The 25,566-nt window shown below is 35.7% G+C and overlaps 1 protein-coding gene across 1 annotated transcript in view; it reads right to left on the reverse strand.

The window, feature by feature from the left end:
* Spn (protein phosphatase 1 regulatory subunit spinophilin) overlaps positions 1-25,566 on the reverse strand; it is an 83,792-nt gene that overhangs the window by 22,067 nt on the left and 36,159 nt on the right. The window contains 3 exon segments of the mRNA XM_023160826.2: positions 11,559-11,579; positions 16,264-16,975; positions 16,978-17,127. Coding sequence (XP_023016594.2) covers positions 11,559-11,579; positions 16,264-16,975; positions 16,978-17,127 — 883 coding nt within the window.

The raw sequence follows: 25,566 nt of genomic DNA on the forward strand, positions 1-25,566 counted from the left end.
TGATTCGTCTGTGAACAAAATTTGTGTCTCAAACTGCGGATTTAGTGCAATACTTTGTAGATACCACTGACTGAAGTTCACACGCTGTGGAAAATCTCTGGGGAGTAATGCCTGCACTCTTGAAATATGGTATGGGTATAACAAAAAAATCAACCAAAATACGCCAAACAATTTGATGACAAATATCCAGAGTTCTAGCGATCTTCCTCGTACTCGTCTCAGGATGTTCCTCAATTTCTTGCAGCACCGCTTTCTCAATTTCAGGAGTTCTTACTACATGTGGTCTACCTTCCGGAGTCTCTTTCTTGAAGCTACCAGTTTCCCCAAGTCGACGATGAATATTTGAAAAGGTTCGGCTATCTGGTAAGGCACGATTAGGATATCTTTCCTTATAAATGCGCCTGGCTTCTGTTGCATTACCATCGGCAAGGCCATATACGTAATGCATTTGCGCCATTTCCGCATTCGTATAATTTACCATATTTACTAATATTCAGAAAAACAACGGACTACCAAAATAACTTCAATAACACTTCAAAATCAATCAATCAAAACGCGCTGTGACATTTTTTAACGCCAACACCTTACTTTAAACCAACATCAATATTAGCTACTGACGTTTGTACATACAGAGAATTCGTTTTTTATTGCTATGGTGGGTACGCTGTTTTTTCTGCTTTTAATCTTTAAAAGAAATCACATATCGACAAACTCCATATTTCCAAGAGGTGCAGTAAATAAATTCTGCTACACGTCATTTATTCCAGGATAACCAAATTTATGTTTTCAAAAATTATTAAGCGGTGCTGCGTTATGACGTAATTTTAATTGAGAACAGTGCATCTGACAACAAACAAATACCTTTTAGATCCTCAATTATTTTGCAACAAATCTGATCTCTTAGTTTGCTTCAAGTAAAGCGATTTTTAATTTTTTGAGGGAAAACCATGCGTCGGACAAAGAAAACCCAGCAAATCAAATGTGCTCAAAAATGTATGGAGATTTTAAAAATAATTTTTAATTCAAGATAAAGCAGTGGCGTAGTATTTTTTTCGCCAAAAATATACATTTCAAAACTCGTACGTACGCCACTGGCAGAGAAAATTAAGAAAATTGTACATCAGAAAATGCGCCTTGAGGCATGGAACATATGTACCAAATATGCCAAAGATGTCTACAAAATCATCTCAGTTATTATTAAAAAACTGATTATTTTTTAAAACTTTGCCACCCTGTATCTCAAAAGTTAAGGCGTTTAAGAAATACGTCCATAGGACGTTTTTTCCTTAAAATGGGTCTAAGAATTACCTCCTTAAATATTAGCATGTGTTTAAGGAACACCCTGTATATATATATATATATATATATATACATCCCGATATCAATATGGCATCCATACATTGAATGCGCTGATAGGGCGTCCATCATAATTTGAAGAATTTACCGAATATATTTCATGGTAAGTACTAGAAAACTGATTTCTGTAGGCTGGCATGACATTTTTACCACCATAAAAAAATTGAGTTCACTATTGATTCGATAGTAGAGCGTCCGTCCGTCAAACATTCATAAGAACTCCTCAGTATACACCATCATCAGACATCTGATTGATAATAGGGAGTCCAATAAGTATATTTTCATACATGAAATAGATTATTGGGAATCCTTACAACGTTGCCAATATTTACCGCATTAAATGTAGGCAGCAAGTGGGTTTTAATTTCTTCACATCTGTTTTTCAACAAGCGTTGTGCCAACGACAAATTGCGTATGGATTTCAGGTAGCCGGTATGTATTTCATTTTTACATAGGTACCAAGTGATATTGACTGATCATGAAAAGTTTATTCCATAACGAAATTTTCAATATCATTCGATAATTTTTGTCTTGGTTGGCATATTTCCATTTTAACACTGTATGATATTTAAGCGAGCCGAATATAATGATAGGAGAAGTGAAACCGACACATGCATGGTGTGATTATTGAAAGTTCAACTTTAATTACAAAAAGTTCATTGTATATTTCCATTAGAAAACAGCAAGAATTCAAAGTATTCAAACTAGTTGAAGACGCCAAAATGACAGACGATAGGATAAATAATATGAATTACCAAAGAATGTAAATATTCACGGCCGTAGATGACAGTGTAAAATCTGTTTTCAGCGTTTGCGTGGTTTGCAGGTTTTTATGCCTGACGTTTCGTCTACTACTGCGGTATACATTATCAGAGGCGATGTGGTAACGGTTGCAAAGCCCGAGTTCGTGGTCGAGTTGTTGTTCCCGTTAACTGAGTTATTGAGCATTGAAAAATTTGGTTGTTGAAAATTGGACGTGCCTGAGTGTTTTGTTGAGCACAGTCATATTTACTCAGTGTCATATTTATTCCATTTGGCTGATACACACTACACAGGATAGCCATCTAGAAGGCATCAAGACCTGTCAAGATTCATTTCCGTGTATGGTATACGATTTTTCGAGTCATGCATTTTTCAATATTTCTTTAAGGACTGACCTAAATATTTTTTAATTTTTTCTAGAGTTTTTCGTTTTTAATACGCTTTTATTAGGTCGACCTGTATGTATGTATGTAACTATGTAGTCAAATCTAAGAAAACTAATTTAACCATCTTTTAAAGATCGTAGCGTTATGAAAATTGGCAGTTTTATGTGATTTTGATGACAATATGGTAGGTACTCTGGAGCTGATCTGATGATGGAGCCGGAAGATAGGCACTAGGATTCCATGATGAAATATCGTATCATAGTCGTGTTTGGTCTTGTAATGAACGTGAATCTCTTTTTATCAATGTGCTCCACAAGATCACATTATAAAAGTTCAAAAACATTATATTTTGTTCATTATGATTTTTTTTAGTAACATAACATATTGTTTTAATTTTTCTATATATTTATCATTATATCCTGTTTCTGTATCAAATAAAGACATTCGGTAAGTTGAACAAACTGTTTTAGCGCAATTTGTTTATAAATTGTGTATGACCGTATGGGAATTCAAAAAATTTTTATCTTCATAATATGATATTCAGAAAAAAATACGATTTTTAATTGTTTATGAACGTTTTTTTATATATCTCGAATGTTCAAATGATTATTCGGAGAATGTTTTCTATTTTGAAAATCATAATTGACATTTCTCTACAAATTGACAGAAACATTTTTCATAATTAATTTTATCATTTATTACCAAAACAATTTATTATTAACGCATTCTTAACCGTCAGAGTTAGTATCTGAGTTTGATACGTAGAATGCCTGAATCAGTTTTCGATATACTGGATGGTTAGTATTTTGTTGATCAACAATCATGCCGTACTCGAAGTTGAAATTGTCATCATCCCAACAACATCGGATGCACTCATCACTGTTTTTCTACTGCTTTAAGTTTTACTGCAGTTAGATACCTACTATGCAACTACAATGAACTAGTTTCAGTAATTCTAAACCTGCCAATGATTATGGTGTTTTCATGGGCAAAAACAGAGTCTCTGTTTTTTCTCATCCCCAATCTGTAGCTGTTGAAAGATTGTTAAGCTATGTTTGAACTTGACTAATCTGATCAAGAAGTGCTTTTTTCCGAACTTTCTTCAGCAGTCTCCGAAAATTATGGTTGAGGTGTCATTCGATTCGGAATAGCGTCTAGAAAGTTTTTGAAAACGGACGACTTCCGAAAATGAAAATAGCAAAAGTTATAAACAATTTAGAGAATAATAAAGAATGGATTTAATTTTTTGAAAATATTTCTAAACTAATTGAGATTTTCAAAATCGAAAATTCGAAAATAGGAAGAAATTTCCTATAAAAAAGTTTCAACTCCCGGAACTGTAGGACCAATATATATAATTTTCCCGAAGCCCTGAAAATGAGCTCGAAATCGGCTGTCTGGCCGCGCGTGAGCCGTGCCTGTTTGGGCCATTTTTACTAAAAAAAATTTCAGCATTTAAAATATATAAATTAAGGAATGAAAGAATTCAGGCATATACTCAAATGATAAATGAACAATAATCTGTCGGTAAAAAATGTTTATTGCAGTTATTCGATTTATTACGCTATTGTTAATATTTTTATTTTCTTCACTAGTTGACAATTTTTTTTTAAATGTTTTTAAATGTTTTCAATTATTTGGAACAAAAAAAAATTAAAATTTTTAAAATTTTTCATTGTTTTATAAATAAACAATTTGTAATAAACAAATGAATTTTTTCATTTCATTTTTGTTCTTGTTGCAATTAATGAATGAAAAACAACCCTGTATTTTTTTTTAATTTTTTTAATTTTTTATCGAATTTTATAAATTTTGGCGCTCTATAATCAATCTATTTTTTCATCATTTAAATTATTATATTCATTAAACTAATGGAGATACAATGAAAAATCGCTAGACTCATTTTTTCTCCATTAATGAAAGAATATATTCAGCTGAAGTTTGATTTTTTTTATAAAATTATTCATTCGAATTATTCTAATTTTTTACAAATTTTTTTTTTGAAATATTGACAATTAGTGGTAAAAAAATTGTAAATTAACAAATGCGGTTTTTTGCATTGCACACAATTTTTCAAGAAACGCTATTTTTTTTTAATCATAATTTTTATTAAAGATTAGGATCCAAAATAAATTCAAATATGTTATAAACGCATTTGTTTATAACAAATTTTTAAACAATAGGTGATGAAAAAAATATTTTTATGTAGCTTCTGATTTGAAAAAAAAATATACTAATAATAATAATCAAAAAAAAATTGTTCTTCGATTATTTAATAAACTTTTTAATTCAAAAATGCAGTAAATGGTTAATAAATAACTGAAAAATAATAATTTTTCAATATTTTGGAAGTAAATCAATTCCTAACCGTTATAATCATAACTCTATGGAAGGAAAAAAATTCCACACTTTTAGTTTGAAAAATATCACACTTGCAATAATGATAATCGAGTGATAAAAAATTGTTAATTAACAATAGCATAATAAATCTAATAATTGCATTAAAAATTTTTTACCGACAGATTACTGTTAATTTATCTTTTGAGTATATGACTGAATTTTTTCATTCCTCAATTTATATATTTTATATGCTATAATTTTTTTTTTGTAAAATTAACCTAAACACGCACGGCCTACACGCGGCTAAACACCCGATTTAGAGCTCTATTTCAGAGCTCCGGGAAAATTATAAATATTGGTCCTACAGTTCCGGTAGTCAGGACTTTTCGATAGGAAATTTCTTCCTCTTTTCGAATTTTTTTTTTTCGATTTTGAAAATTCCAATTAGTTTTTGAGATATTTCCAAAAAACTGGACCCATTTTTTATTTTTCACTAAATTGTTTATAACTTTCGCAATTTTCATTTCCGAAAGTCATTCCGAAACATTGGCAAATGTTTCTCTGAAAATAGCTCAGCATTCTTGGATTATTCTTTCCTTCAGTGGCTTTATTGAATCAGATTGCGTCGTCTTTAAAACAACCTATTTTAAGTAAGTGGCCCAGAGGAAAAAATCTAGAGGAGATAGGTCCAGGGATGTGAGAGGCCATTCAGTAGAATCTCTTCTTCCAATACATTGATCAGCATAATTATTATCTAACCATTGAATAACTGGAACTACAAAATAATAAGGTTCCCCATTCTGTTGAAAATGTAATACATTTTCTTTCAAAGATAAATTGCCGTGTATGTCTCTGTGATTCTCTAATTCATGAACTATCCGAGGTTCGATAGATCTTTCTAGCATGTGATCATACATTTCGCCATTTACATTTTCTTCTATATACAGTGAGTAACAACGAAAACCTAACAGAGCCGTTTTTGAATATAAAAAGTAAGATTTTCAAAAAAGCTCGGACACGTCGATTTCTAATTGAAGGGGGACACCTTTCAGACTAATCAGATTTTTTGTAGTACGCACCCCCTCAGAGAGGTGCGTCCGACGACCTTTATTTAGATGGGGAAAGTAGGTCGAGTGGCACCTTGTTTTAAAGGTCTTTCGAATACCTTCACAACTCTGTTAAAAGAAAATTTTTGTAACGATTAGTTTTCGAGATAATTTGAAGTTAAAATTGCCATGTTGATAATACATTAGACAGACCACTCGGTAACTTGTATGCCTAAATAAAAAAAATTTTAAGCAGTTCTTCTTATCAATTTTTTGTTAAATAACAACGTTCGATTGTTTTGTTGAAACGGGTCGTGTATTGTTATTTGTTTAAACATTTCTTTCACTACTGCCGAAAGGGTTTCAGTTATTGCTTCATTTTTTGGCAACGACCAAAATGCTAATAAAACATCAATTTTATTTAACGAGCAAAAACCTGGTAAACACCTAAGCAGAAATCACGTTCTGGATTTGGTCACAAAATTCAGGGAGACAGGTTCGGTTTTAAATGAAAAAAGTGATGTTCAGAGAAGGGTAGTGAATGACGATAATGCGATTGTAGTGTTTGGTCAAGTCATCGCCAATCCCAGGTTAAGTACCAGAGGTTTATCCGCAATGGCAGGAATAAGCCATATGATCGCATGGAGAATCCTTAAAAACCACAAATACCATCCTTACAAAATTAAACTTGTTCGTGAACTCAATGAGGATGATTTTGACCGAAGACAGGAGTTTTGTGAGGGCGTGAGTGAAATATTAATGCAAAATCCCGAACTGCTTTATAACATCTGTTATTCGGACGAAAGCTCATTTTATTCAAATGGTTGCGTGAACCGTTACAATTGCCGTTATTGGTCGGATGAAAACCCAAGACAATACGCAGAAATACATACCCAACATCCCCAAAAGTTGAATATCTGGGCCGGAATATTAGGCAATCATATTATAGGTTCATTTTTCATTGATGGAAATTCAACCGGTGATTCTTATTAACAACTTCTTGAAGAGGCAATTCAACCTTCATAAGTAGGTGCCACTCAATTTACCTAAAATGTAATGGTGGTAACCAACCCCATCCCCCGGAGAAATCTCCTCGTAATAAACAAATAATTCGACATCAAATGGACACGTATTAGCAGGTTGTCATAAAAAGCAAAAATTTATTTTTTTTATGAGAGTTCTGAACGTAACTTGCACCTTAAAAACAATTTGATTTATTTTAAAAAGAGTTGAACTCAATGCAAATACCTTTAAAACTTCAAATTATCTCGAAAACTAATCGTCACAAAAATTTTCTGTTGACACAGTAGTAAAGGTATTCGAAAGACCTCTAAAACAAGGTGCCACTCTCCTTCCCTATCTATCCCTATCTATTATCGAGACGAATAAAAAAAATAGAAGAGGCGTAAAATATTCAAGTCTTAATATTAATGCTACGATGGTAAAAATCATGTTTTTGAAAATTTACTAAATTAATAATAGAAAATAAAATTTATTCTGAATGAATTCTTTTATTTGATGAACCAAAACTTACTGCATCGAATGTAGCTTTGAAGAGTACCATTGAAGAGCATATCTTAAGAGCTTTCAGATAATGTATCACAAGTAGGTGGTTGCCTTTCAAAAATATGAAGTTGTGGTGGCTGGGGGCAAGGGTGTGAGAGAAAAAACAAGTTAGTCATCACATCATTTGTTTCTCCCTTTGTATTATGAAAGTTGTTTTCAGCGATTTCTTATATTTTATTTGGTTGCTCAGAGATAGACCTTGTAAGTTTTCAAATTGTCACCCTGTGTATGAAACCGGCGCCGACCTACAAACATACCAAATCAACGATATTTCTAACAAATCATTGAGACTTCCCTCTCGCAAAAACTATTGCATTGTTGTCAGTTATATGGACGCCTCATAATCGCTCACATGTATGAAAAATATACGGCACAAGTATACGCGTACCTCCCGAGCGCCACCAAAATAAAAAAGACTCAACTAGAATATACGCCAATACATATAATTTTGACAATGAAATTGATAAATAGGCGCCCATCTGAAATTTTGTCAGATGGAAGATAGGGAACCTCTGAACTGCCTGGCATGGTGAAACAATTCGGCGTCCATATATGGACGCCTCATTGAAACCGGACGCCCGATTGATAGAAAATTGTAAATGTACGGAAGCTCTATTGATAGTTGGATATATATATATATATATATATATATATATATATATATATATATATATATATATATATATATAAATTAAAAGTATGCACATATGGAGTTTATATAATATAGAAAAGTAAATCATCATCAAACAAGACAGCTCAACAACAATCTGTTAAGAAAAAAATCTCAAATCTATATTTTACAAAGGAATAATTGAATATAACGAATTACCAAATGACAATAAACAATTTTCCAAGACATAATTAATTTAATTGGCATTTAAGAACTGTTTGTTGTATTAATTTAAATTATCATATTTGTTAGTTTTTGTTATTATTTAAACCAATTCTGAAATAGCTCCCTTTGATGATTAATATTTATATATGAATATTTCTTGTATATATAAATAAGTGAGTGTTCATAATCATTATTTATAAAGCAAAAGCAATAAGCAATTATCAATATTAATTAATATGACTATGATCTTCTCCACATTTATTTTTTCGTTGTGTTATTGAATTATATATTTTTTCAATTGTAGTTTTTTGGCAGCTTCGCCACTGTGTAAAACGTGAGTTTCATTAAAGTTTATTTATCTATCTGGTTAAAAAAATATCTGTTTTTCCGTTAATCAGCTGTCGCCCCCATACGAACGACAACTCTCAGAAGTTGAGAAACTTGTGCGAGCTAAAGACTAACGAGGTCTTACCTTTTAACGTGTGATGCCTAATACGGCCTAAACAACTCGAATAAATCAACATAGGGTTTTCACTATAGATATTGATATATTATTTAAGGAGTTTTGCATTAATTTTCGAAATAATAATTATTAATTAGGTCCACTGTTAATCCTGAATCAATTTCTTCAATCTCATATATTCAGTCCTATAATTTTATTCGAGCAGAACTATTTCATATCTCTGAAACCCTCCTTCATAAAATTAATTGTTTAAGTGTAATATCAGATCATTAGTATCATTTTGTTAGTAAATAAAAAAAAATCTGCTCAATGCTCTTTTAATACTCAAACCATAATAATCAAACTATTTATTTATTTCTGACTTGATCTTAACCTTCTTTACTTAGGAGAAAAGTTCATTTAGAATGGTGAGTGAGAGTGTAGGTGAGTGAGAGTGTAACAAATGAAGATGATAGTAGTTGAAACATTCAATATGAAATAAATTCCAGTGAAAACAGTATATGTTTGTTGTTTTGTTAATTTTTCATCGATTCATGTGACAAATCAATGGCGTAGATTTCCACTTGAAATATGGTCACAAAGGTCCCTAGGCAGAATGATATTTGTCTGTGATTGGACACACTTGCATCAGAACCAAAGGTGTCATTAATTTATATGTGAAGCAATAGCTATATGCTCTTATTATTTCCTCCTCCCAGAGGTTCAATCCTCTCTTTTTTGGATTAGAACTATATAAGGCAGTTTGAAGTTAGTTGGAGGCATCAAGTTGAAGGTCATTCACAGAATGCTGTGACTTCCAGTGTCGGCCAGCTATGCTCCACATAAGCCTGTTTTGCACAATTGGCAATATGCAGAATTCTTGTTACATTGTTCATCAAACTTAACTAAAACAAATTGAAGACAGATCACTGGAATCTAAAAATAACACTAAATTTCTAGGAGTCTTCATTGACCAGAATTTAAAATTTGTGGATCATGTTAAACAACTCACTAGAAAAGTCTACTCTGGCTGTTATGCGGTTAGAGTGATTTATAAAGAATTGGGGTTCAGCTCTGCAAAGATGGCGTACTTTGCACTCACAGATTCTCACTTACGCTACAGAATACCGTTTTGGGGAGCATGCAGTCCAACTTTATTCAAAAGTTTTACAGAAAAGGTCAATAAGGTATATAGGAAACCTTAAACCAAGAGACTCCTATAGAACCTTCTTCAAAAAACATAATATTCTAACGGTAACTGCATTATTTATACTGGATTCTGTGTGTTTAATAAATAAGCATATATATTAAATTTTGCTGCATCCTCTTCCCATTATAACACCCGAAACTGCAGACACACTTTGAAACTCACTGTGCCAACACATTACCAGAGACTCCATATTTTACAACGGTGAAAAAATGTACAATCATTTGCCTATGGACATAATATCTGCCAATATAAATGACTTGCAATTCAGGAAGTTAGTCAAACAATTTCTATCTGATAGACCCTATTATACTTTGAATAAATATTTTCACGATAGCTTTTAACTGACTTACGCATATTTTTATCTTTACTTATTAAGTTGTAACTTTTTATGTCTACTCTATTATAAACTTGACTTTTACTCTTTTATTAATACATATCTTTTATATCCTCCATTTTAACATAGTTTGTACCCATGCACCATTTATATTTTTATTTTACTTTCAGTTGGTATGTTTTGCATTTTTTAAAGTACCCAAGCTTTGTCTGCAAGATTATATCTTATGATATTGAAGCATAATATTATTATTGTTAAATCTCTAAGACCAGTGTGGAGAGGATGTAGGACTAGAAAGATTTCCATGCAGTGTGGTGCAAGACAATCTCTGAATTCTAAAAAGCTTCGTCTGAGTCGTTTGCTGTAAAGCTTTCAGCCAACAGGCAATTGATCCATACGTGATCATTGGTTTGACAATTAACACATATCCAATAGATTTGTTCGAAGCCTGAGCCCAAACACATTCCGCAAATCTTTCTACATGTTCATAGGGACAGTCTGGCTTTGTGTAAAACCCTTTCCATGTGAGCATTCCAAGTGAGTTTTCACCTAAATACTTCACCTCCACCGCAAATGGAATGACCTCACCACTGAAAACGAAATGGATAATCATCCAGAATTTTTTTCCTGGTGAACGGGACTAAAACAGTTTTGCTGGGGTTTGCAGACATCTGTTCCCCTAGCACCGGCTATGAACACTGTCCGGCATTCTTTGAATGACATTACAGGTTACCCTGCCCGATGTGTTCCTTGCAATGATGACTAGGTCATGTGCATAAGCTGGCAGACTTACTTCAAGGTGTTGGCATACTACATTTATTTTAAAAATGAAATAAGTATTTCAGTCAACTATGAAAGTAGTCTTTTGTCAATTCAATGTGCAAAAATATCTAGTGAACTTTTCCAGGAATAGTGAACCTTCAATACAGCTATCATGGAATGCATCTCAATATGACTAGTGCCAACATGATATAACCGGTGCCAACATGATATAACCGGTGCCAACACGACAGATTTCACTGTTCTTTCCACAACTAAATAATCATGTCAATAACCATTTGGTTCTTTAGACAAATATCACAACTGGCATTTCGAATTGAATGAGACCTAGACTTTCACTGACGTTTATATAAAATACGCAGCATTCAACTTACACAGTCAGACATACACAATAAAGCAACAATGTTTCTAAATCCTAATTTGAGTTCAACACAATTTTCATCATTTGGATTGCACTTTATCTTATTGTACCCTCCACATAAACCAAGACATTGAACTCACCTATTTTTTTTCTCCAAAATCCTATTGAGTAGTCGCCAACATGAAAGAGATACATTGAAATTAATTTGATATTATTTTTGCTTGAAGAGCGCCTAAATTGGTTAATGCAAAAATCCAGAGTCAAGTGGAGCTAGATAGAAAGAAAGCTGGCTTAGAATAGCTCAATTGAAACAAAATTAATTCTATTCTCTAGCAAATAAAGAAATAGAAAATTGATCATCAAGATTATAGAGTTCAATACATTCTGAAGTACGTTGAGGAACATAACATAATTTTTCATTAATCGTAGTTGGTATACAAAAACTTTACCTATAAGATATAATTGGCCTTCAAACATATTAGATAGTAGATAATTTTATATAGTGCTTCATTCAAACACATATACTTACAGCTTGTCAAATGTAGGAAGAGCTTTCTGAATTTTGTTATGGTCCCGCCCACTAGATGTGCGTTCGTTAGAAGACTATGAGAGCGTGACAAGCACATTGTCAGACAAAATCCAGCCTCCTATTAGCCAATTCATCATTATACGGTATGTAAGTAAATATCTTGTTGTGTTTTGTAGGATTGCAGTTATTACTAAATTATGTTATTTAATGAGTGATTTTTTGCTGGCATTTTTGGCAACACTGTTTTTGACAGATCACGCGTGAATCGTGTCTTGTGTTCAGTTTGGTCTATAATTTAATCATGAATCGACTTACGAATGAACAACGCTTGAAAATCATTGAATTATATTATCAAAATGAATGCTCGTTGAAGAAAGTGCATCGTGCACTTCTTCCAATTTATGGGCAGTTTCGTCTGCTTACTGAGGGAGCTATTCGGAAGCTTGTGACTAAATTTCGAACCCAGTTTACATTATTGGACATCAAACCACCAACACGCATACGTAGAGTAAGGACCGAAGAAAATATTGCGGCTGTATCCGCCAGTGTTCGTGATGACCGTGAAATGTCGATTCGCCGCTGTTCGCAGCAATTGGGCCTCTGTTACTTCACTACGTGGAAAATTTTGCGAAAGGATTTGGGTGTACAACCTTATAAGATACAGCTGGTGCAAGAATTGAAGCCACGCGACCTCCCACAACGTCTAACATTTGGTGAATGGGCGCTGGCCAAAGTTGGAGGAAGATCCACATTTTTATCGAAAAATTTTGTTCATTTCTGGTTGAATGGATACGTTAACAAGCAAAATTGCCGCATCTGGAGTGAAGACCAGCAGCAAACATTGCAAGAGCTACCGATGCATCCCGAAAAAGTCACTGTTTAGTGTGGATTATGGGTCAGTGGCATCTTCAAAAACGACAATGGCCGGAACGTTACTGTTGTAGTGTCCTACAATTTCCTTCAAATGGAGTATGCTAGGAGATGTGTTAATTTAGATGATTTTGTTTAGAAATTATAATAAAGAATTAATAAAAACTTCAATCAAAAACGTTTTTTAAAAGTAGATTAAAAACTACAATTGGTGACCCCAAGAAGTGAATAGTTCTTACGCATTTGATAAAACCATGGTCAAGTTACTTCACATTGTGAACGAATTTCTTGAATATCGAACCTCCACCGTATTCACCTGATATGGCTTCCACCATCTTCTTTCTTTTTCCATATCTCAAATTATCTCGAGGCTTTCGCGGCCGAGATTTTCAGTGCTACTATCTTCATTTGCACCTGCGGAAAAGTTTATATCGGTACTACAAAAAGATCCATGGGTACAAAGCTGAATGAACACCGGAAAAACTGCAGATTAGGTCAAATAGACAAATCGGCAGTAACGGAACACGCACTTTGTGAAGGAGATCACACAATACTCTTTGAAGATGTGAAACTACTTACCCCCGATCATGGATACCACAGTTGGCTTGTACGGGAAGCTATAGAAATCCATATCATACGGAAAACTACAACAGAAAAGAGGAGGCGGTAACGCTTAATCGGATTTGGAATCCCATACTAAAAGATGCTGAAGTGGCAACAGCGCAATGCAATGTTAGGTCATTACCAGGTAATAACACTTCGGCCAATAGCAATGCATCAACAAGAGAGGCAGACTACCTCAGTCTTACAACTTACAAACTCGAAATCACCAGTCCCGGAGCGATTTTCTTAGACGTCTCCAAAACGTTCGACACAGTCTGGCATGACGGACTTCTGGCCAAAATGTGCAACTTTGGCTACACGAAACAAATGGTAAGATGCGATTACTGGAAGCAGGGGTCCCAAAAGGTGCAGTCCTTTCGCCACACCTCTTCTCGGTATACACAGCAGACATGCCCAAGCCGGAGAACAACTTTAACAAGTTGGCACTTTACGCGGAAGACACAGCTCTGCTGGCGAGATCGACAAACCAAGCGCACGTCACAGATACTTGCAGCAACAGGCAGATAGATTAGAGGAATGGGTCAACCTGTGGAAGAGACAACGGACAACAAGATATTCCGTGGACCAACGAAGCTATATACCTGGGAGTCAACCTAGACAAAAGATTACCGTTCAGGTCTCACGTACGGTAGAGAATAGTAATGGTGAGTTCTGCCCGACATAATCTACCAATAATAGGTCGAAGAAGCAACATCGGATTGAAAGTGAAGCTGCTGATGATAAAGACCGTAATATTACCGATAATCCTGTACGCCTGCATTGCCTGGGGCCAGTGCGCAGCGACATACAGAAGACAGATCCAGTCGTTTATGAACGCGTGCGTAAGGGCCGCCGTAAACGCTCCAAGATATGTACCGAATAGGTACATATCCCGGGATCTAGACCTGACCATACACTAGGTAGACGTATACATGAGACAACACGCAGAAGACACGTTTGACAGAATTCGAGCGCAGGACAATTCAGCGCTAAGCGATCTACACAATGCACTGGGATAGCCCCAGATTCCGACAGAGGGACAAACACAAGAGGCCAACGAAGCAGAACCAGAGACCACCCCGAGAGTGGTAAGTATAAAAACTTCTTAACCAGATTTAAAATTCACTTCATTTTCAGATTCACTGGGAAACAACACTTGCTCGCGATATAAAGACACTCGTCTCCGGTTAGTTTTTGGGGACCCCATGCAAAAATTCTGTTGGCCAAGATAAAACAAAAAACATTAGATTAGAAAGTAAAAGCACCTAAAGACTAACTTTCGACCAAAGTAGGTCAGATGTCAATCTTGCTGAAGTGCCCATCAGTAAGTTGGGGACCGCTCCAGAGGAGCGGGGGTGGATGGACGGAACGAGATGTTCTGCACACAGCAACCGAGTGGGGAAGATTTCAACTCAGGGTACTCAACCCGGGAGGGGGCATGTGGGGGGGGGGGGGAAATCACCAGTCATCGGTGAATCATCAAGATGAATAAACCTCTGAAGAAGCCAGCCACTCGTGCTGGCGAAATGTTAGGATGCAGTTCCAAACTACGACGGCCTTCAAACCCGAATGAAGATAGTAACACTCTCAAAGTATACCACTTCGAAGCACCAGAAAGATGACATGAAAGAGAAATTGAAGCAACTACCGGATTCGACTCAAAAAATGCGTCTAAAAAAGTTTTGATGATTGAGTTGTTAATTGGCGTAAGTGTATTATTTCGAAAGCGGTCTACTTTGGAGGCGATATAATAACTAGACTCAATAATATTTTGTGTTTCATTGACTAATTTTCAATACTTTTTTGACATTGTAGTACTTTCATTGATATTTCTATGAATGAAAAGTACTACTACATCTGTCATTAGCCTCGTGTCCTGGATAGGCAATGTTAATAACTCCTCGAGCCACCTTACGGAGCATCATGGCTATTCGCAGTCCGTCAGCCATGTAACGTTGCAGAATTATTCCAACTTCAACTAGATAAATTATCTCGAGAAAAATATCTGGTCAAGGTTGGAATCGAACTCACGACCTTCCAGTCGTTAGTCGGACGCACTACCACTAATTATTAAATTAAATAGATAGCCTTAGACCAGTGGTTCTTAACCGCTGGTCCACGGACCAGCATCCCAAGCGGTCCGCGGAGTCATCCTAATAAATATGTTAGATGTTTAAAGAAGAGTTACTATTTTCTCTAGAACTTGAAACGACGTCGCAAGGTGCAGGTTATGGATGCAATAAGTCAATATATGGAGAAACATGGACTTATATGGGAACGACTTATGGGGTTTTGTATAGACAGTGCTCCTGCTATGCTTGGTTCTCGCGCTCCGGTCTTTCAGCATTGATAAAAACAAAAAATCTCTGATTTGACGATGAAAATAGCTATAAAAGTAGTAATTATAAGAAAGCACTCAATACTCGTCTCTTCATGGATTCAGAATTTAGTAAAGAGTATGCAATCACAAAAAATCGCATTAATTTATAATGCAATTTTTGTTAGTTACAGATTTTACCTAATGATTAAATAATTTTATGGGCATTTTATTTATAGATGAATTAGAACAACCATTCCATTTATTTACTGTACTGTATTTATTTGTAGTTATCGTAAGGTACTTTATATTAACTACAAACTAATTAACCAACTTGGTGGTCCATGACTTGACAGAAATTTTATCAAATGGTCCCGCATGACTATAAGGTTAAGAACCACTGCCTTAGACGAATATGAAATAAGAGGACAGTTCCATATTGTTTTGGAGTAGTATCAGCTCTCGTAAAAAAGAAACACCTAATAGTGTTGGAAATTAACTAATATGCAATAACTGTACTACTCACTTGTTGCTCAACAAATTCTCAGCCTCGTCCGGAGTCATAGCATCGGCAACAGGTACCTTCTCCTCCTCCACCACGCTACCCTCCTGATCGTGGTCGCTCCCAGCGTCCGCGTACTCCACATCGTTCAAATCCAACAGGTTCGCTTCGGCCTTTTGCACGACCTGAGTCCTAGCTCCCCTGTCGGACATCTGTATAACTTCGCGGACCATGATGAACGGTTCCGATTTCTTACTATCACTACTATCAGACTTTTCTGCACTTAACCTATCGCTACTCATAAGATCTGGTTCGTTTTGGCAAGGATTCTCGCAGCTGCTCTCGCTGTCTAAATCCGCTAATACCGAATTCGTTTTTGGCCTCTGAGGTATTACCGTTACTTGAGACACGTCCGAGTCCGTAGATGTGATGGACTTCTGCTGACTGAGACTGTGGGGCCTATAGGGAACCGCGTACTGGGGCACTTCGTCTTCGTAGGCGAAGGCGCTTTCCAAATTCTGCGGTACAATAGACGGCTTCACCATCTTCTTGTGAGGCACCGCGTACAGTGCTTCTATTTCGGCAGGGGTTAGTTTTGGAGGACTGCGGTCTTTGTGCTCTTTCAGGTCCTCAGGAGACTTGAAAGACTTATCTTCGGTTATGGGAAAGTCATAGAGGGACTCTTCGTGGGGCTTCAGCTTGGCTTCTACTTTCGGCGAGGGTTCGTTGAAGCCCCTTCGTCGGAGGTGGTGGTGCTGACGATGGAGGCCGGGCGACTGCCAAGTCCGGCCGCCGGAATGTTCAGAGAAATACTAGAGACTTTCGTCCTTCTTGGCACTATTAAGTTTTCTTCAGTCTTATTGTCGGTCTTCCTTATTTCGCCATTATCTGCAAAAAGGGAAAAACGGTTAACATTATTTTGTGTCACTTTATCCAGATGCTTTGAAGAGAAAGGATCGACGATAGACACCTAAAGAATAGATACCATAAAACATTGGTGTGTTTTTGTTTTGGTAGCTTTAAAAAACATTGTTTGTTGGAATGCCTTGGAAGCAAAAAATTAAATCAATAAAATCTTCGAATAGACGAAAGTTGTTTCATTCAATCCATTCAAATTTTTAACAAATCTGCAGGCGGATAGACTGCAAGCTCAGAGATTGGTATACCTGACTACAATGGGGGACACAGTAGTAACTGTCATCCTAGTCCAGGGTAAATACAATAATGTAGTGAAGGGATGCATGCAGAAGGCCGAAGACCGAAGAAGAAGGGCTTAACATAAGCCCATCCAAATCGACCATAGTAGCATTCACCAAGAGGACTAAAACGGAGGGTCTCGGACCTCTAAAACTTCGAGGTGAAGAAATACAAGTGTCGGGGAGGTTAAATATCTGGGAGTAATCCTAGATTCCAAACTGACCTGGAACCAGGATATAGAGGAAAGCGGAGGTAGCACTGATGCTCGCCTGACGCACCTATGGAAAAACATGGGGGCTTAAACCAGACATTGTATATTGGCTATACAAAGATGGAGCAGGCAACCGCCATCAACAAACTAGGCAAGGTGCAAAGACTTGCATGTTTGGGAGTGACGGGAGCAATGAGAACTACCCCAACATCTGCATTGGAGACACTCCTGAATCTACCTCCTTTACACTTTGTGATAATGGGGGAGGCCAGGATGGGCCAATTCAGACTGGAAAACTCACCGAACTACAAAAGATCGGACCGAACAGAAATTTCGGAACAAGCGGAGGAGCACATATTGAATATGTGCACGGACCACATGACACCGAAGTACACCTTTAACACAAATTTGACGGCCAAAATCATAAGCAGTGAAGAGTGGAAGACCATTAGTCATTCCGAAAACATGTTTGGAAAAAACACCTGGTATACAGATGGATCGAAGACCAAACATGGAACGGGAGCTGGAATATACCGAGCGGATAGAAATCTAAACTACAGCTTACTTCTAGAACTATACACATCCGTCTTTCAAGCGGAAGTGTGCAGTGTGTAAGGCTTATTAAATTGAGACCTCAAAGAAATGAGCGGATCAATATTTTTACAGACAGCAAGAGTGCACTAGGGGCTCTGACAAACCCGAAGGTGACATCAAAATTGGTCTGGGAATGCCATGAAGAACTGAATGAACTTGCAAACAGGAACAAATTAAATTTGTACTGGGTGCCAGGGCATTCAGGAATCACAGGTAATGATAAAGCTGATAAATGCGCTAGACGCGGATCATGAACTTCATATATAGGTCCTGAACCAGCTCTGGGGGTACCAAAATCATTGGTACGAAACCAGATTAGCACATGGACCAATAAGAACACACAGAGTACTGGACAAAAGTACCTGGCAACAAACACAGCAGAAACTTCATTGGGGAACCGTCCGAGAAAAGAACCGAAGAACTACTTCAATATAGTAGGGATCGGCTCAGAATAATTACAGGGTTACTAACTGGTCATTGTCCGCTTAGAAGACACCTGAATAAAATGGGGCTGTACAACGGAGACCTCAGCTGCAGATTATTCAACGAAGGGATAGAAACAGCTCTACACATCTTATGCGAATGTGAGGCACTGAATCACAGGAGGCAGGCAATATATGGACGTACAAAATTACGCCCAGAGGAATATGACGAACATCCAACATGGAACCTGTACAAACTAGTACAGGAAACGAGAATGGGTGTCATGAGAAGATGGGAGAATAAACGCAATAAGCCCAAGAGTCTGCAGTGTTTTCTGGAGACTTGGACTAAATGGACAAGTCAGACAGCTCCCAAGGTAAAAAAAACTGTCTTCAAAGAGGGCCGTGCACCTTGTTACACAATAGCGGTTAGATCTATGGAGACATATGCAACTCTAGTTTGGTGGCCAAAGATGAAACAAGCGACTGCTATAAACAAACTAGGCTAGTTTGGGAATAACGGGAGCAGTTAGAACCACAGGAAAAGCAGTGTTGGAGACATTCTTGAATCTATACCATTTATATCTTGACATAATGTAGAAGACCAATTCCTTCAATGTGTCTGGAACTATAATTTGCAGTCAGGCCGCACTCAGAGCAGAGGTTGATGAAGCTATCAGTTACAGCGGCAGTAGACTAGTTTGCAAATGCTGTGGAACACTAAAGGAAACAGATAGAAACATCCTGACTATTTGTTAGGTACCAAGACTCAGAATTAACAACTTTACATATGCACCCTTAACCAGCTATGGCGATATCAAAATATGGTGTAAAATAAAAAATCTGAAAGTATTTTACGTAAAATGAAAAAAAATAAATAAAAAAAAGCGATTTATTTCCAACAGGAGTACCCAGTTACAGAAAATGCTATTATTACAGAGTATATATGAAATAAATATTAAAACTAAAGGAAATAAGAAATGTATAATAGTAAATGCTAAAACAAAGTATATATAAGATATAACACAAAAAGTTACAAATCATGCAATGTAGCAGTACTGACACAAATGTTATTTATAGTTTTACTAGTACTATGTTGCTGTATCGCTGATGTTCTAATGTTTTGACAGAATCATAATCAACGAACCTAGGCGTGCGCAGCGTTATAGAACAGTTCTTTCAAAAAATTTTTCTACAGCGCCATCTAGTGGCGAGTTACAGAGAAATTGATAGCCTAAAAACCTTCTCTATGAAAAATTACTTATACATGTCAAGTTTCATCACGATCGGTTGAACGATGTAGAAGTTCATCACTTACCAACCAACCAGCCAACAAACAGCCATTTTTATATATTAGACTAGCTTAGGCGTGTGCAGCGTTATAGAACAGTGCTTTCAAAAAATTTTTATACAGCGCCGTCTGGTGGCGAGTTACAGAAAAATTGATAGCCTAAAAACCTTCTCTATGAAAAATTACGTATACATGTCAAGTTTCATCACGATCGGTTGAGCGATGTAGAAGTTTATAACCAACCAACCAACTAACCAACCAACCAACCAACAAACATCCATTTTTATATATTAGATTAAAAGTGATTGTGGATACATGATACCAAGGCGTTCAGAGAGTCGAAATTAATATCGCAATGTTCACAGATTTTATTGAAGCTACTGCAATGGTGATCGTAGCATAACATTTGTGCGTGATGCTTCGCAATAGAATTTCAGATTGTGTTGATATTCACTTCTTGGTACTGTAAGGGTTCAATCTCAGGGTTTTTTGAAAGGGGTTGCTGCTGATCCAATGAGACACCGGATAGGAGGCGAAACAGTCTATTTTCAGTTCAGGGGGGAGACAGAGTACATATTTGGTTGTTGACTTGGTTCTAAAATAATCACAAATGATTCAATAAAGTCGTTAAAAGTAGTTAATAAAAACTTCACACACGTGTTACATCATTTATAGTAATAAAAATCATTACCCACCTAAAATAATTACAGGCACGGGACTCGACGGTGAATCCTGTCCTAAGGACCACAGTAAGGTAATTTAGAACGAAGTTCACTTTAAAAAGCAAGCCAGAAAAATCTTCGAACAATCGAGCAAATATGGCGCATCAAAAAAGTTTTCACTGAGGTCTCTAGAGACGAAAAAGAATCTCGACCTTCGTTCATAAAAAACCCGACACTGGAAATACTTTGCAAATGCAAAAAACCGTCAATGTGAAATATTGGTTGCCTATCCCGGAGGGCATGAGGACTGTTGCTACTCATGATTAAGGGCGGTAGAAAACTATAAACAACAGGAATCGGCCTCCACTGCGGCGGATAAGTTACCGAGAAAATTCACCAGATGGCGAAACGATACAAGTTAAAATTGAAATAAATCAAATAGATGTGTTTTGTCACAGTAATAAGAAATTGATTTCGGGTAAAAGAACCGTACTGTCAATATTGTCGATGCCTCTCGTGGGGTTTTGTCCAACAACTTTTAGATATAAATATTTTAGGAACTTCTTCTGCATGCTTTCAATTGATGTTTTTTGCTAGTCGTAAACTGGATTCCATAACACAGAGTCATACTCTAACTTAGATCTGTCATACGCAAAATAGAGCAATTTTAAGGTGGCAATACTTTTTAAATTTTTGCCATTTATGTAAATGAATTAAAGCATCCTATTTGCATCAGCAGTCATATTCCTTATATGTGTTGTAAATGTTAATTTACTGTCGTATGTTATACCAAGATCTTTTATCTCGTCTACGCGGTTGATTGTAGTATTGTTGATTGAATAATCGTACATTAAAATTAGCTTTTTTGTTGTACATTATATTATTTTACTTTTGGATACGTTCAGTTGTAGACGATTATCATTACACCAAAGTTTGATAACAACTAATTCATGTTGTACACGTTGGCAGCTTGTAATGTCGTCGATTTTATAATATAGTTTTAGGTCGTCTGCAAATAGTAGGCTAGGAATACTCAAAGAGGTTGCCAAATCATTATTAAAAATAAAAAATAAGAGGTCTAAGACTAGAACCTTGTGGTACCCCAGATGTAACAACGTACTGAGCCGATTTGAAAGATTCATATTCGACGAATTGTTTTCAGTTAACTAGATGTTATTCAATTAGAGTAAGCAGTTGGTTAGAGAGTCCCAATTCTGTCAATTTGCTGAGAAGAACATAATGGTCTATTTGGTCGAAGGCTTTTTGAAAGTCTAAATAAACAACATCGACTTGTTTTTGCTTGTCCAGGTACGTACAGACATATTGATTTAAACATGCAAGATCTGTCATACAAGATCTTTGTTGTACGAAACTATGCTGAGAAGGAGAAATAACTTTTTGAATATGGGAGTACATAACATTTTGCACACATATCTTGAAGAGTTTAGAAAACATAAAATTGAAATTGCCCTGTAGTTTGTGATACCGCTAGAGTCGCTTTTTTCAATATCGGACAAATTCAAGCTGATTTCCCCTGCTCAAGGGAAGCACAAGTTGTTAAAATCAAGTTGAATATGCCCACTAGAGGTATAGATGGAACGTCGATACAGTACTTTATCACAAAACTAGGAACATTGTCAACGCCTGCGGTGAGTTAATTTTTTAATTTTTTTGAAGCTGTAACAATATCGATTTATGAGAAGGCAGGGATGTTTAATGTATCTAAATCAGAATCATGAGAATTCTCACGAAGCACATTCTCGTTCGAAACCAAGTATACACTTCTAAAGTAGACTTTATAAGTTGTATCATGACCTAATAAAAAATAAATTGATAGATGTAGTCGTTACTACATGGTAGGAAATCATAATGAAGAAACCTAATACACTCTTAACCTAATAAACACTTTTACCAGAATGAAAACCTACCTTGTGTGACACTATTATTAACGCAAGTTAACCCCATGCTAAATCAGTTTTAGTGCTCTTTACATGTTCCACAAGTTTTAAGTTTTGATCTATATTAATGCCTAAACATTTTGTCAGAGTTTTTGTTTTGAATAATGTCGTTTCCCAGCATCAATCGAGAAAGTTGAAATGTTCTTTTTTTAGACTGACCAAAATGTCAATTGATCAAAATTTCGAGAAATATTTACGTGCAAGTATTATGAATGAGATTGCGACGATTAGACGGGCTAGGTCTAAATGTCGCAGCGGACTGAAATAGAACCTTGGGGTATCCCTGTTTTCAAAGCAATGAATTAAAATAGAACTGGTCTTTATATATTGTTTGTGGTTTCCAGGGTAGCTTTTTGAATCAAGACTAACCTTCATCTCTCACTCCGCAGCGGTATAGCTTTTCCAGCAATATTTTTTGTGATCTACAAAGACTATAAGTGAAAACTATCCAGTTGATACTTCTATATTCGTCAAATTTAAAATAAAGACACCACAAATAATACTGAAAGTGTTCAAGATCGGTATCTAACGATAATTTAAGTGAGTCGAGCTCTGCAAAGGCGTTTAGCTATGCCGTTTGGAATTTATGTGGGTTAAGTAATGACAAAATTCAAGGATTCGACCATGAAATTGAGTGCAAAACAAACTGAAAGAATGAGCATGAATCAAATAAAACAAAAAAAAAATTGCAACAGCCAAAGACACGGCTCAAGAGTGATGAAAAATCACAACGAACTTATTGTTACCGGCGTGAAAACAGAAACGTTCTAAAAAAATGATCCCGTCAATAACCGTAGCATAACCTCCTGATTATTAAAAAACAATTTTTTCGATTGATTATATACTCTATGCTTGCAACAAATTTACATATAAAACAAATTTGAAAGCAACTGGAAGGGTGCCGAAATGCAATACAGGCATCTTTGCCTAGGCAATTTCTGTTCCTAAACCAAGTACTTCTATATTAAAGCAGTAACCAAAATATATGCATTGTTATCAAATGAGTTAATGAATTGAATTGAATTAAATTTACTTCAAACACGAGGTTCTAATTAAAGCCAGGAAAACTATCCGCTGGGGTTTTTATTACAATTTGGATATTCAACGAAAGTCATTTTTTGTGGAGGAAAAATCAGTTTTTTATCAACCTTTTTTGGGTATTTTTTACCTTCCACAATCTGAAAAATATAAAAATTATAATGGAGAACATTTTAAAATCAGACGGTGAACATCGGGTGGAATGGAATAGGACAAAAATGATTACCAATGGGCCTCATTCTAAGAGACGTAAGCTAAAGGAATCAGCGTATATGCTCATGTCTGGAGAGAATTGTATCTCGAAAAGCTCCTTAGAAATAGACCGTACTTGACTACCCATCTTGAAGAAAACTTTGAATAGTGGCGAAATGTCAACAGACCGATATCGGAGAGTACCTTGTATTACATCGAATGTTTCAGTTGTCAATCAACAACATTGACATAATTTTATATTTCAAAACTTCTTTGACATCTGTCGAAGAAGTAAAGAAATAAACTAGCAAAAAATTAATAACTGCGAATATATTCGAATTTTTTATCCATTTCTGAAGACGGAGGCAGATTTTGGCCTCCGAAACGTAAAAGATAAGTATTATTTCTTAACATTTTTTTTTGATAGGCAAAATTGTTTAATACGACAGGTTACTGATAAATAGAAGACTTTTCTTTGTGGAAAAAAATACTTTGATTTTTACGCAGTTACTTATCGGGGTAAACTAAAAAGTTTGCCCTTCTACACTTGTATAAAGTTCTCCATTATAATTTTTATATTTTCCAGATTGTGAAAGGTAACAAATACCCAAAAAAGTTTGATAAAATACAATTTGGAGTAATTTAATAATAGAAAATGGTTCAAAATTATGAACAAAACAAATTATATTATATCTTTTATACTACTAAACTACTCAAAATGAATATAGAGACATGTCCTTAAAATGCAATAAGTAAAAAAAATATGTATTATTTTGTCAAACATTTATATTTATAAAATAGTTTATGGGTGCCTTTATCAAATTTAACTTACGTTGTTTCCAAAATGCTGTTTGGTAATACGATTAAAAAGAACTGCAAATGAGTGTCAAAAACAAATAAAATTTATTTTAGAAAAAAATTAAGAAAAATGGCTCTAAGAAGTTCGGCACAACGGCGAGGCATGCTTTCCACCAAATGTCTAATTATTTGTTGTGGTAACTGCTCGTAAATCGTCAAAAGAGCATCTGCAACTTGGTTCAGATTTTGGAAGGGTTAATGATCCTTCAAACGTCTTTCCAGTTCATCCCAGAGCTGCTCAATAGGATTTAAATCCGGACTATTAGCTGTCCATCTCATGACATCAATATTGTGCTCCTGTAGGAAATTTCTCACGACCCTGGCTACGTGTAGCCTGGCATTATCTTGTTGTAAAATGAACCCAGCGCCCACATTTTGGACAAATGAGACGACATGAGGTTCCAATATCTCCTTTATGTAACGGAGAGCCGTTAAAGTCCCTTCCCGAAATACCACAAGGTCCGTGTGTCCTGTCAAAGTTATACCAGCCCATACCATTATGGATCCATCTCCAAATGGAACAATTTTTTTACTATGCCGTAAATTTGGTAGCGATTCCAAACTCTGAAAACCGCAGAATGACTCACATTAAGCATTTGGGCTACACGACGCCTTGAATACCCTACTTGAATCAATGCCACTGCTCTAGCAACTTGAAATTCGTTGAGGTACACCCTACGTATCCTTCTTCTGCCCAACACATCAACATTCATTGTTTGAATTTTAAAATTTAATACCTATCACGAACTAAAGTAAAGTGAAACTAAATACAGAATTTTTCATATAATGATTTTGTAGCTTAAAGTACAAAAAGAAGTAAAAAAAGTAAACAACAACCGAATGGAACATGATAAGAATTAGTATGGAGTACACACCAGTTTTCATCATGAAGTAATACATATTT

Source organism: Leptinotarsa decemlineata, unplaced genomic scaffold, assembly GCF_025532065.1.
Source record: "Leptinotarsa decemlineata unplaced genomic scaffold, Ldec_3_MD MMD2_P_RNA_scaffold_2, whole genome shotgun sequence".
Classification (NCBI taxonomy): Eukaryota; Metazoa; Arthropoda; class Insecta; order Coleoptera; family Chrysomelidae; genus Leptinotarsa; species Leptinotarsa decemlineata.